Genomic DNA, 11,971 nt, shown 5'->3' with positions numbered 1-11,971 from the left:
TTTTAGTTAGAAAAGGTTTGTTTATACGAAATTCAGAAGAAAATTGTCTCTACACTATACCAATTACAACTAAAAATTGTTTCTAACACCATATCACTAATATATATACAAACTAAAACACAACAAAACCTAACAAAACACAAATAATTACAAAAACAAAAACGTATAACAGCAGAAAAAGGCGGCAAACAACACTTCACGACAGCAGACGTTACTTAACGGACACAATAAATTTGAAACTTCTTGACCATTCTGCACAAAAAACCCTACAAATTACTAAATTTTACCGTTGTTGCCAAACCATCAACAACTAAGCACTACTTACTTAAGTTGCAGGTAGACAGCGTACGGTGCAAACGAATTGGAAGTTAAGTAAGACTTATGCTTAAGCAGTACTTTGTTAAGCCTGCCTTAGTAAAACGTCGGTGCAAACGGGCCTCAGCGAAATTCTGTGCGTTATCTCAGTAACTCAGGCACAGTTAACTGCGCCGGTTCATTGCGCTAACTCAAAATTGCCGCATCACTAAATAGTATAAAACAAAGTCGCTTTCCCACTGTCTGTCCCTATGTATGCTTAGTCTTTAAAACTACGCAACGGATTTTGATGCGGTTTTTTTAATAGACAAAGTGATTCAAGACGAAGGTTTATATGTATAATACATGCATAATATAGTAGAGAAACACTGATAATTTTAGTAGTTTCCAATGTGATGTCGCAAATAAACACATTTTTTTGCGTTTACATTGCAAACGCTGGCTGAACCCTACGAGATAGATCAAAATATTGTACTACGTAAACCGTAAAAAGGTCTACAAAAAAGTCCGGGATGGTATATGTCTATCTCTTAAGGACAATCCGCAATAACCATTTTTTATCCTTTACTTTTTATGAGAAATAATGGCTTATTTACAACGCGATTTTAAAAAATACTGCATTAATTCTTATCCAATTAAGTACCTTAAATATATTGTGCATTTAATATAGATCAATATGGCCCTTTACAGTATGTAATTTAAATGAATATTTTCGAAGATATTACAGATTTAAAATGCAGGGACATAGCGGTTGCGGCGGTACCGGCCGGGAGGCCGGTTTGTATTGTCTAATGACAAAAAAACTGTGAATGCTGTATATAAAGACATTCTGTAGTATATTTAGTATGTTCAGGGGGTATCTTTTGAAGATTTCCCTTTTTCGATAATAATCTAAACAAAACAAAAATATATTTAGTATCAACATTACACCCGTGCGAAGCTGGGGCGGGTCACTAGTGGTGCAATAAAATGAAACGCGCCGAGTGAACAGCGAAACGCACATCCACACAGCGCACGAATGCGTTGGCTCATTGTTCAATCGAATATCTCGAATCTAGTCTTCTATCTTCTATATGTGTATGTGTTTATTGGTGTCGTCATCATCATAAAGCCCCAAGACTGATTGGACACGCACCTCCACTTTTTCCTATCCTGAGCTAATCTTCGCATTTTTCTAAAGCTAGAGCATCCCACATCCTTAACCACTTGTGAACAGTAATCTAATGTAGGTCTACTTATTCTCTTCTTATCTCCTGCTTCTGCTTCTAATATGTCTGTAATTAGCCCTTCATGCCTGAGAAAGCATTCTACCAACCTATCTTGCCTATTTCTTATTGATTTCCATAGTGCCCCCTGTTCTCCTATTCTTTCAAATACCTCCTTATTTTTATCTCTCTCTATCCACGGTATTCTCATAATTCGCATGTAACAACGCATTTCGAAAGCTTCTAACCTTTTCTTTTTCGCCGCGTCACCGTCCATGTTTCGCAACCGTAATACAGTGGCACTCTGATGTACAATACTGCGATATGGAAGGTGATATCCCGAGTACAACCTACTTTTACCATTCTATTATTTAAATGATGGCGTCCTCTGGGGTAAATCACTTCGGACGTAAATTGGTCCCAGTTCGGATGTCCAGGCGGGGCTACCTCGGGGAATATCATCAAATGCAATAGAAGGTGCAATACTTCACAAGTCGGAGCGTAGAATGTTAGGACAATGAAGCAAGTAGGAAAATTAGAAAATTTGAAAGTTGAAATGAACAGATTAGAATTAGATATAATAGACATTAGTGAAGTACGTTGACCAGAAGCTGGAGACTTCTGGAATGGATAGGTACTGTAATACATACTTAATCGGTGTAATCGTAATTCAGGGGTAGGAATTGTAATGAGTAGGAAAGCAGGACAGTGTATAGAAAGTTATTTACAAAAAAGCGATAGGATACTTATGGTAAAATTAAACTCGAAACCGGTAAAAACGATAATAGTGCGTTAAGTTTAGTGAAAGGGTAGGAAAATCTAATAGTTATAGGAGACTTCAACGCAGTAATAGATAAAGGTAAAGAAGGTGCAATAACAGGTTGTTTTGGATTAGGCAATAGAAACGATAGAAATTGATACTTTATTAAACTATCATGTTGGAGGCGCTATATGTGGACTACTGACTAATTTAATTATTATTAATCGACTGTTACCACATTACCGCTCTTTCGATTTAACGACGCAACAGGCAAGAGCAAATTCTTTAACACCATTTTATAAAACGGTTGTAATATAATGACATCAATCATACTAACGCCATAATGAAATATACAGATACATATGTACCCACTGGATATCCCAGAGCTGGGCAAACATTAACTTCGTAGGAGCCTCTACCTGATGTTAGTTTGGGTACCTCCATATCCTTCAATGAGTACGAGAGTAAGCAGTAATGACCCATATTGCTTTCTCTTTTTCTTCTCCCTTCCACTCCCATATCAAGCCCCTCCACCCCATAGACGAGCGAAGCCTTTCTCGCAACCTAAATACTACCTACGAAAATTTTTTAATGATCGTCCCGTAGCTATTAGGTTCGGTTATGGAAGAGGGGGCTCACCTACGAAATGGAAGGGATAAGAAAAGGAAAGAATCATCTCACTCGCACTCGTAGGAGCAATGAGGAGCTCCTTGATTATACCTGAGAAGTACTCGGGAGTCAAAAGAGCCGAGTTTGCCTGGCTCTGGGATACCCGATGCACGTCCTATAAAGACACCTATAAATATGTTAAAATGAGGATATGCATAGTATAATCTCCAGAATTCTTTTAAGAAAATTGGACATGATGGACGTAATTGGGACGTAATCGTACATCCATAGGATATTGTGTGCTGTATGGGAGCTTTACGGGCAACTGCCAAAATGAACTGTGAAGTGTAATCTAAAAATGTCTATTTTCAATAAAAACTACTCAAAATATTTTCCCCGCGATTATTTCATGTAAATTTTTCATGATTAGGCAATTTTAAGCTATTCCCAACAAGAAAAAGTTACATTTTCGAGAAGCCATGATACGGAAGTTTTACCAAGAACTCAAGACCTTATTGGAAATGTATTAAAAAAATAACAGATATACAGCTGTTAGACAACGCAGTTGATATGTGAATAATGTGATAATATCTAATGCTGACCTATTCTTTAGAATAGAAATTAGATATTTTAATGACTGCTGTTTATTTTATGTTTCTTTCTTAGAACTATTTTAGCTGAAGTTTACTTGTTTTATAAGTGTTTACTACTTTAAATAGATATAGGTATCTTTTGTTTAACTATTTTTATTGATAATATACAATATGGCACTGATTTTGCCCAAAATATCTTTTTATCATCTTAACAAACATATTTAATGTTCTCATAAAAAACAACAGTTCATTTAGTTTTCTTTTAAATTACAAATTGCAAATTGTTCATTACTTCTTGTAGAATTACTACACCATCTCTGTCATTTTAGTCTGGTTGATCATTTTCATTTAAGAGACATTTAAGAGAGCTGAGAAGGTTGACTGTAATTCGTATTGCGCATGCACAGCCGAGCCGAACTTTTTATCCCAGTAAAAAACCGAGGACCACTAGAATCGGTTCAGAACCATTTCAGAACAATTCAGAATCTATTCCGAATCGATTCCAGAAGATCCGCGAACGCACACTGACACATTGCGAATGACTTCGACTAACTACTAGTCTTTTATCTATGCTAGAACATACATTCAAATTCACAACCTAAAAGAACAAAGAATTACTCTAGGCTGGCTGTAAAATAAACATCCTCAATCATATTTAATCTAACCTAACGAATAACAAACACTGCAAGTATAAAAATACAAAAGAAATCAATACGGATTCTGTTAAGTAGTAGCTGATTGAATGCGGCATTGCAATGATTTCACTGCCTGATCCTATGTGGGTCGAACCCACCTTTGACTGTACTTAATTTTCTTGTTTTATAGTTCCCTATTACCTGCTGCAAGTATGCTACTTATTTTAGAAACACTCTGTATACCACAAAAGAATGCATAAAAGCTACGCTTATACCTACATTATTTATGCAATGAAATGTAATTAATAATAAATATAATAATTATAAAATTAGTTGTCGGAGTGCATAAAATACTTTCTAACGGTGCTTTAATTATCCTTTATTATATTCATAATTAAGTTCGAAATTGGGGTTAACTGTCTAACGTCTCACACCTATCCACTTAACACTTTACATATATTTTCCGATAAATAAAATCCTAGCTTCGTTACAAATCACAGTGCACACAGTTGTCAACATTCGGCTATACTCGTGCTTATACGGGCGTGACGACTAGACTGCTTTTAAAACATTCTCAAAATTAGCAAACAAAATTGAAACAAAGGTTAATGCTCTATGGTTAATTTTGTTTAATCGTTTATGACTTATTAGTTAATTAAATGACATTATTAATGTCGTAACGAAACTAGAAACTAAAACAGTTTGAAATGGGTATGTACAATTATATTTCGATGTTACTCGTTTATAATTATCTTGCTCTTATCATTTTTTATCGTTTGTTTACGCAATGACTTACGGAAGTTACCGTTAGAGTTATTATAATTCGGAACATAAAATTTGACGTCACTTATGTTAGTAATTAACAGTTGATTAATCAGGTATATTGTAATTTATTATAAAGAGAAAAAAATAACAAATTTTTATAATGGTGAATGCAAGAACACCCTTGCAAGAGACTTCATTTATCTCTAGATCACAAGCAAGCATAGGGCGTTACTCTGAAATATCCATGCAAAGGAAGGCAACAGGTACAAACAATTATTAGAAAAGTCATACTTAAGAATGCGATTATAATTGTATTATTCTTACCTGGAAATGTTGACCTACTTACTGTTTATTGTGCATTTTTACATTCATTTTTTCCAGGTTGTGATGCATGTCTTACTCGTATTCCCTATGCCACCCTCATTGCCACTATTATGTGCATGTTGGGTGTGGTTGTCTTTTGTGGCACAATGTACAGGGGTGCTACTCTTGCAGTTCTTATGTTTGAACAAGTGTTTAAGATGAGACTGTTTTGGTAATTAAATAAGAAACATAAGTATACACATATACCACATTAGTAAAATATTTTAGGATTGATGCAGTACAAATGACCTTTGTAATCACTGGAGCTTGTATGGGTGCTTTAGGTTTAATGATTTTAACTGTTGGTTGTTTAGCAACTGGAGCTACAAGACATAAAGTGTATCGTGCTTGGAGATCAAGGGTAGGAGGACGCATAAGCTGTGCAGTGGTAAATTACTTATTCTGTTTTATTTGATAAGTGTTAATTGGTTTTTATATTTTAGTTTATGATTATAACATATATACTAAAAATAGCATGGCTATTAATGTTCTGCTTTCTAATTATTGTTACTTTCATTTTCACTGTTTTTTGGAATATGTGTGCCAATCCTAATGTTGAAACATTAAGGGACTGTATTGATTTGACTCAATTTTGTATGTATATATAATCTATAACTGAGAACTCTTCCAATAATTTTATTTTTATTTCAGACTTTCTGTTTCCTTCAGGAACAAAACAGGAGCATATGAAAGTTTGTGATTCTCAAAATGTAAAGCTGTTTTGTAAAGATTATGTGGAAAAAGCAGAAATAATGTTCATTTTGGCAAGTGTTGCCACTGTACTGGTAATATTAAGTTTGGTAGGTTAATATTTTTAAATGTGAAGTGATTGCATATTTATTTAAATTTAAATGCTATTTAAGGTTCATTACCTAATGTGTTTGTCTGCCAACTATGCACACATTAGAGATCATGAGAAATTCCAAGAACTACAAGACTTGCGTTATTTAAATGATCAAGATATGATTAGTAGCAAGGACAGGTTTTAGGATACAGCCCAGGAAATACACGTCTCCAAGTTAATGTTATTTCTTTTTTTTTTTAATTGCAATTGTAAATAGTATAAATTTTATACAATGTATTTGTTGTAGGAACTGATGACATCATTTTCCTTACAAACAGAAAAATTATTCATTTGGATGATGTGTTAGAGCTATATGTTAAGAAGTAATTATGGGAGGTGTGAAAAGTAGTTTAAGGACTAATATATTTTACAAATCATGTGTATTTCCTGGGGAGCACAACTCTAGCAATAATTTGTCAAAGTTTTGTTTAACATATATGTACAAAAAGAAAAAATGTAATAACTTTTCTAAATAATCCGCAAAAATATTTGAAAAAGGCAAAATAAGTGTAATGAGACTTTTGTACTTGTTTTTGTCAGTCATGGAAAAGTTATTACCAATTACTAATATTTTACAAAAAACAATTCATATTTGTAGTAAGCATACTATTGTGAATCTCTTCCGTCCAAGTAGCACTTGAGTAAGTAAATGAATGTTTTATGTGTTTTATATACATTCCATGTAAATAATTATAATAGAAACCATTAAAAGTATTATCTAGGAATTTTGGCGACATAAAATGACATTTTGAATTAATTTTTAATATAANTGTAATAAATCGCATTGTACAAGTATATTTTAAAGACTGCATTAGAAAAATATGGCAAATCAAAATAAAAAATACCAACCGCCACTTTAAAATGAAACACTATGCAATACATGTTTACACAAAATCATTCATGAACTTTAAAATATTATAAATACAATAATGAACTGTTCGATACATGTATGCAACACTTCATAAATAAATTCATTAATGTACAATACCAAGTCGTTATTTGTTTTCTAAATTTGTCAAATTTTGTATGTGATCCTCTAAGAGGGCTGCCAAGTGTTGCCTTTTAAACCTTAAAGATTCAACAATAATTAGTCTAACAGCTTGCACTTGCATGTCCGTATCACCTTTGAGTAACTTTATATTTTTAAAAAGTTCCGTAAAATTTTTACCTGGTCTTCGTACCAACTTATTTAAAAGTTTTCTCGTTTCTAAATTGTGACTTTCTATTTCGTCCCTTGATTCCATAATTATCATCTGAAACAATTGAAAAAGATATTAACAATGTTGCAAACTATAGATAGGGTTTTAGTTTTATGTAAAAACCAATTATTTTTCAAAAAGAGTATTTTTAACCTTAGGTTTTTGATCTTGCGTAAGGTTATTTTGAAGAGGTGCCCACAGACTGTTAGCTTCTTTCAGTATTTGCGAAATTTGCTTGTCATCATTGGTACTTGAGGTACTGTAGGTGAATTCATTGCTGTTGTCTAAACCGCTAGGGGAATAACAGACGTTTTGATTCATCGTGTGTGTTGCCCTCAACGGTATGAAAGACATATCGTTACTATTAATGGAGACGTCATTAAGATGTGTCGGTGACGGAGATCGTGATCGTTGTTCATATAATGAATCTATACCGTTTACAGTTGCACTAATTCCCAAAGGAGGTAGTTTTTCTTCAACTAACATTGCTACTTCTTTATCAGGAGAACTTAACCTGAAAGATGCAATTGATTATCTCGCGGTAATAAGCGTTAACAACTTTTGATTACCATGGTATTGGAGATGATGAACGCGATGAATTTGTTGAACAGGAACTACCCAAGTTGGGTTTACGTATAACTAAATCCTTCGGTAATGGCCCCGGTTTTCGTTTCGTTGGAATTCGGGAAATAGAGTCCGGAATAGCTGAACCAGAGCGTTTGCTCGATCCTTTCGCACCCGGCGCTCCAGAGCCCACTAAATCAATGTCAGCTTCATCGACCTGAAATAATAATTAGAATCAAAGGAATGTATATATACTATCAATATTTCATATTTACCATCATCCTCTTATCAATTTTAAATGGATTACCAAACATGTGTTGTCGAACAGGGGTGGACTCGATTTCGCGCAACTGGGGTGTTTGCCTTTTCAAATACTCCTGGTAATTCCCCATTTGAGAGATGGGTAAAGAATGAGCGCTGTCTAAATCCTGAGCTATCCAGTCAGACTGCAGGAAATTGTTTCTCATTCTAGCAACCTACACATGAAAAAATAAAATTCTCGTTCTCTTATAGTATCCCTTTTTTACCTGTTGCATGAGCCGATCTCGCGGAATATCGAAAGGATTTTTGAAACTAACTGAAAGCCGTTCCTTTTCAATTGAACAAACAAAGAGGTTTCCTTGTTCCAACAATTGATCCCTTTGTGCATTAAACTTGTCCAGAAGTAAGGGATGCGTTATAAGGTCTTTTTTGAGAGTAACTCGAGGTAACATCCATATCTGTTCTGGTATATTAAAGTTATTCTTGCTTACGTTCTAAAGCAAACAACCATTAAAAAAAAAAAAACAAAAAAAGTGCTAATATGGTATACTTGTGTTTGACGTTGCAATATTTCGCTACACAATCGATCATACTCAATTTTGGCTTGGTTTTTAAGTCGCTTCAAGTAATTACTGACTGAGTAGCTAATTCCGTTTTCGGCAGTTTCAGGAATTAGGGTTTGGGCGAGAGCTACAGGAGAACCTTCAAAAGTGACTTTATTAAACTTTAGCGTTAACATCATCTCAGTCGATCTTACCCATTCGTGTAAGCGCACGACGTAATGGGGCTGCATAGTAGGAAGGCAAGGTTCGCATGTAGTTCTGAAATTGTGTTCGCCATTCATTCGTCGGTTTCCATCGGTGAATCTTATAAGAAAAAAAAGAAAGAAATATTTGGACATATATATCTAAATGAAAAGCAATTTAATATAAATAAACATACTTTAAGAAGCTCGTCTAATAAGGGTAAAAGAACGGGATAATTGTAGGGCATAACAAATAAATTTACACAACTTAGGTTTGTGCTCGCTTTAAGATATCCAAATGGATGCCCAACTTCAGAATTCTTATAACTATTGGCCACAAACACCTATTAATAAAAAAAATGAATTAAATACAATCAACTAACGGGCAAATGTTATTAACCTGCCAGCAAACAGTTGGCTGTTTCCTAGACAAGATATACTGAGTTAGTGGTGAAGGTTCTAGTTCATATTTGTCAAAGGGTAAATTCTCTATAACCATTGGATCTGAATTAGTACATGTGAATTTTACGTTAGGATGTGCACTTCTTGGGGGAAGCACTGTGGCGGTCATATCAGGCCAAAACGATTCAGGAATAGGCCAAAACCCTAATGGAAAACCCTTTTGATTTTTTTGTACGTATATCATTTTACGACAATTATGCCAGGAAGTACTGCTTAGTGAAGGAAGCGGTCTATCGTTTTTAATAGGAGAATCATTTGAATTTTCATATTCTCTGCTTAATTCATCATCCTTGTTTAAAATGTCATCAATTTTGTCCATATTTGGAGGTGGAGGATCTGGACCAATCTTTTCAAAGTTTATTACGACACCATTTAAAACCTGCAATTTAAAATGTTGGTCCCAAAAATAAGAAATGTACTTTTAAAACGAAACCTTTTGTACTAAACTATCAATGCACTGATTTAACATCCTGTGGGAAGTTATGCAATAGGATCGACCTCCTGTTACTTCGCACATGGCATCAATGGGACTGCTATCACTAGGAACTAATCCTGCATCTCGTTCAATTGCAGGTGTACCTTTTAAATAGTGAAATTTGAATCTAAATATTTTTTCAAAATTATTTCAATTGTGTACCAGCTAACCGTAAGACAAGAGCAAAAAGTCGCTGATCCCAACGAAATGGTTCTCTGGTCATTTCTGCTCCAGGAATTTGTGAAGTCATTGGCAAGGTAAAATCTTCATACACACCATTTACTTAATGAAAAAATGTAAAAACAAGAACTATTATTGAACAGTTTATTAATAATCCGTTTTATATAGAAATTTAATTTTATTTAAATGATTAATTACCAGATGTGAGTTTTCCTCCATCAGTAATAAGTACAATTACAGATGTTTCAAGGAAAAATGGACATCTTCCTTGTCCATATGTATCTATACCAGATGTTACTCTATTGATGTTTAAGATATCAAAGGCCTGCTTGACAGCAACTCCCATTGTAGTCATTGAATAGCATTGCAAATTCTTTAATTCATTCATGAATGTAGCCAGATTCTCTTTCCATCCTTGAAGTAAATATTCTCCATAGAATTTTTGAATGATCTGTTTACAATTTACATAAAACAAACCTGCTTTAATATTGTTTGGGGGCTCTTCAAATGTTAATAACATATATCTATCAATTCTGCTTTCGGGGCTTCTTTGACGTATTTTTACAAAAGTTTCAACTGCTGATTTAGCAACATCTAGCAATGAAGTTCTGCCCCCTACATATGTTCTAAAAAATATAAATAAAATGTTTATATAAATATTATTGNCTACATATGTTCTAAAAAATATAAATAAAATGTTTATATAAATATTATTTAAATTCAAGCACTACTAGCTTTTACTTCTGATTCATGGATGCTGAAGTATCAATCAAAAAAACTATAATGGTCATTTTAAAGTTCCTCACAAATTGTAATACATTTAAAAATAAATAACTGCAAAAGACTGTGAGGGTCCTTTTAGATAAATTTCCACAGAACTTTAAATAAGTTACACTTAAACATTTTAAACATGGAACGTTTTCAAAATACAGTAAGTTTATTACACGTCACTTGAGTAGGTATGCTAGAAATGAAGCAGTAACATTATTAATTCTTTAATAATAATGAAATCGTTTTGGTTTTCTCTGTTGGTAATTAAACTTTTTATTAACAACTATTATCTAAACTCTCTTTATTTTTTCCGATAAGATTGTCTTTGTTTTGGGTTTACGTTTATGGAATATGGTTAGCATTGACAATGACCATAGGCATTGACAGGCATTGATAGGCGAGAGGCGACGCTAAAATCGCAAGACTCGTAGCATTTACACAGATGCCAAATAATTATTTTGCCATGTCTATGGTAATTGACTTTGCCACCAATTCAAACTTCAAACGATAGGTCAAATGAATAAGTATCCTAACCTGTTTATAGTGCTTTTGATACTGACGTTAATTCTTATTGCTGTTACTGATTTATATACATTACAATAATTATGTCTACAATTATTAAACAAAGATTTATACACTTTGTTTTTGGTAGTGAATATAAAAGGTTTTTTAAAGCAAAAAATTCGGTAAAACTTCCGAATCACGGCTTTTTCGAAAATGTAACCTTTTAGAAATGGCTTAAAATGATCTAATCATGAAAAACGTACATGAAATAATCGAGGGGAGGCGTTTCGAGCAGCTTTTATTGAAAATAAACACTTTTAACAGTTCATTTTGGTAGTTGGCGTTAACGGTTAAACTCCAGTAATACTACTTTTAGTTGAAAAAAAATCTGTTTATAAGAAACTCAGAAGAAAAAAATAGAGAGAAGGTATTTTCGATAATTTTCTTTGTAAATTAATATTTTAAAGGTATATAACCTATGGAAATTTCACAGTCATATATTAATAAAGTATTTGCATGTGAATATTATTTTAATTCATAGTTCCTGTTTACTTGAAACCTTGCCTAATATAAAAGCAGTAATAATGTTATACAATACTGCTGAAGAGGTTGGAGAGTTTGGGATCATTTATTTGAATTCGAATAAAAATGCGGTAGATGTAAAATCATTTCGCGTCTGCGCAAATGCTATGGAGTCTTGTAATTTTTAATGTCGTCTGGC

General features: G+C 33.5%; 2 protein-coding genes across 4 annotated transcripts; one reads left to right on the top strand and one right to left on the bottom strand.

Moving 5' to 3' along the window:
• Positions 1–4,560: 4,560 nt before the first annotated feature.
• On the top strand, positions 4,561–6,852 carry LOC108738055 (neuronal membrane glycoprotein M6-a-like). Of its 2 annotated transcripts, none has more exons than XM_025975768.1 (7): positions 4,561–4,828; positions 5,264–5,417; positions 5,474–5,633; positions 5,689–5,839; positions 5,897–6,045; positions 6,109–6,263; positions 6,337–6,852. In XM_025975768.1, exons 1-6 carry the CDS (start codon positions 4,825–4,827, stop codon positions 6,232–6,234), a joined length of 744 nt encoding a protein of 247 aa, XP_025831553.1. In that variant the 5' UTR covers positions 4,561–4,824; the 3' UTR covers positions 6,235–6,263; positions 6,337–6,852. The 2 variants fall into 2 exon arrangements, with proteins under 2 accessions (XP_025831553.1, XP_025831552.1); XM_025975767.1 differs by lacking the exon at positions 4,561–4,828 and adding an exon at positions 4,842–5,145.
• A 16-nt stretch (positions 6,853–6,868) lies between these two features.
• On the bottom strand, positions 6,869–11,119 carry LOC108738070 (integrator complex subunit 6-A). Of its 2 annotated transcripts, none has more exons than XM_025975765.1 (14): positions 10,717–11,119; positions 10,453–10,601; positions 10,174–10,389; positions 9,958–10,077; positions 9,754–9,899; positions 9,259–9,699; positions 9,056–9,202; positions 8,871–8,979; positions 8,664–8,827; positions 8,380–8,607; positions 8,128–8,328; positions 7,858–8,069; positions 7,442–7,802; positions 6,869–7,342 (listed from the first exon to the last, which is right to left on the bottom strand). In XM_025975765.1, the coding sequence occupies exons 1-14, from the start codon at positions 10,764–10,766 to the stop codon at positions 7,085–7,087; spliced, it is 2,802 nt and encodes a 933-aa protein (XP_025831550.1). In that variant the 5' UTR covers positions 10,767–11,119; the 3' UTR covers positions 6,869–7,084. The 2 variants fall into 2 exon arrangements, with proteins under 2 accessions (XP_025831550.1, XP_025831551.1); XM_025975766.1 differs by having other exon boundaries at positions 8,664–8,815; positions 10,717–11,118.
• Positions 11,120–11,971: the final 852 nt, after the last annotated feature.

The sequence above is a fragment of the Agrilus planipennis genome, unplaced genomic scaffold (genome assembly GCF_000699045.2).
Source record: "Agrilus planipennis isolate EAB-ADULT unplaced genomic scaffold, Apla_2.0 scaffold153, whole genome shotgun sequence".
NCBI lineage: Eukaryota > Metazoa > Arthropoda > Insecta > Coleoptera > Buprestidae > Agrilus > Agrilus planipennis.
Note: the sequence above shows the minus strand (reverse complement) of the source record. Positions and strands in the feature narration are given on the sequence as shown.

Excerpts from the sequence above, each read along its gene's own strand:
- LOC108738055 (XM_025975767.1), top strand. The coding sequence starts at position 5,043 with ATGGTGAATGCAAGAACACCCTTGCAAGAGACTTCATTTATCTCTAGA. Across the intron at positions 5,146-5,263 it reads CATGCAAAGGAAGGCAACAG|GTTGTGATGCATGTCTTACT; the intron begins GTACAAACAATT and ends CATTTTTTCCAG. Across the intron at positions 5,840-5,896 it reads TATTGATTTGACTCAATTTT|ACTTTCTGTTTCCTTCAGGA; the intron begins GTATGTATATAT and ends TTTTTATTTCAG.
- LOC108738070 (XM_025975765.1), bottom strand. The coding sequence starts at position 10,766 with ATGACCATTATAGTTTTTTTGATTGATACTTCAGCATCCATGAATCAG. Across the intron at positions 9,700-9,753 it reads TTGATAGTTTAGTACAAAAG|GTTTTAAATGGTGTCGTAAT; the intron begins GTTTCGTTTTAA and ends TTTAAATTGCAG. Across the intron at positions 8,980-9,055 it reads TATTAGACGAGCTTCTTAAA|ATTCACCGATGGAAACCGAC; the intron begins GTATGTTTATTT and ends TTTTCTTATAAG.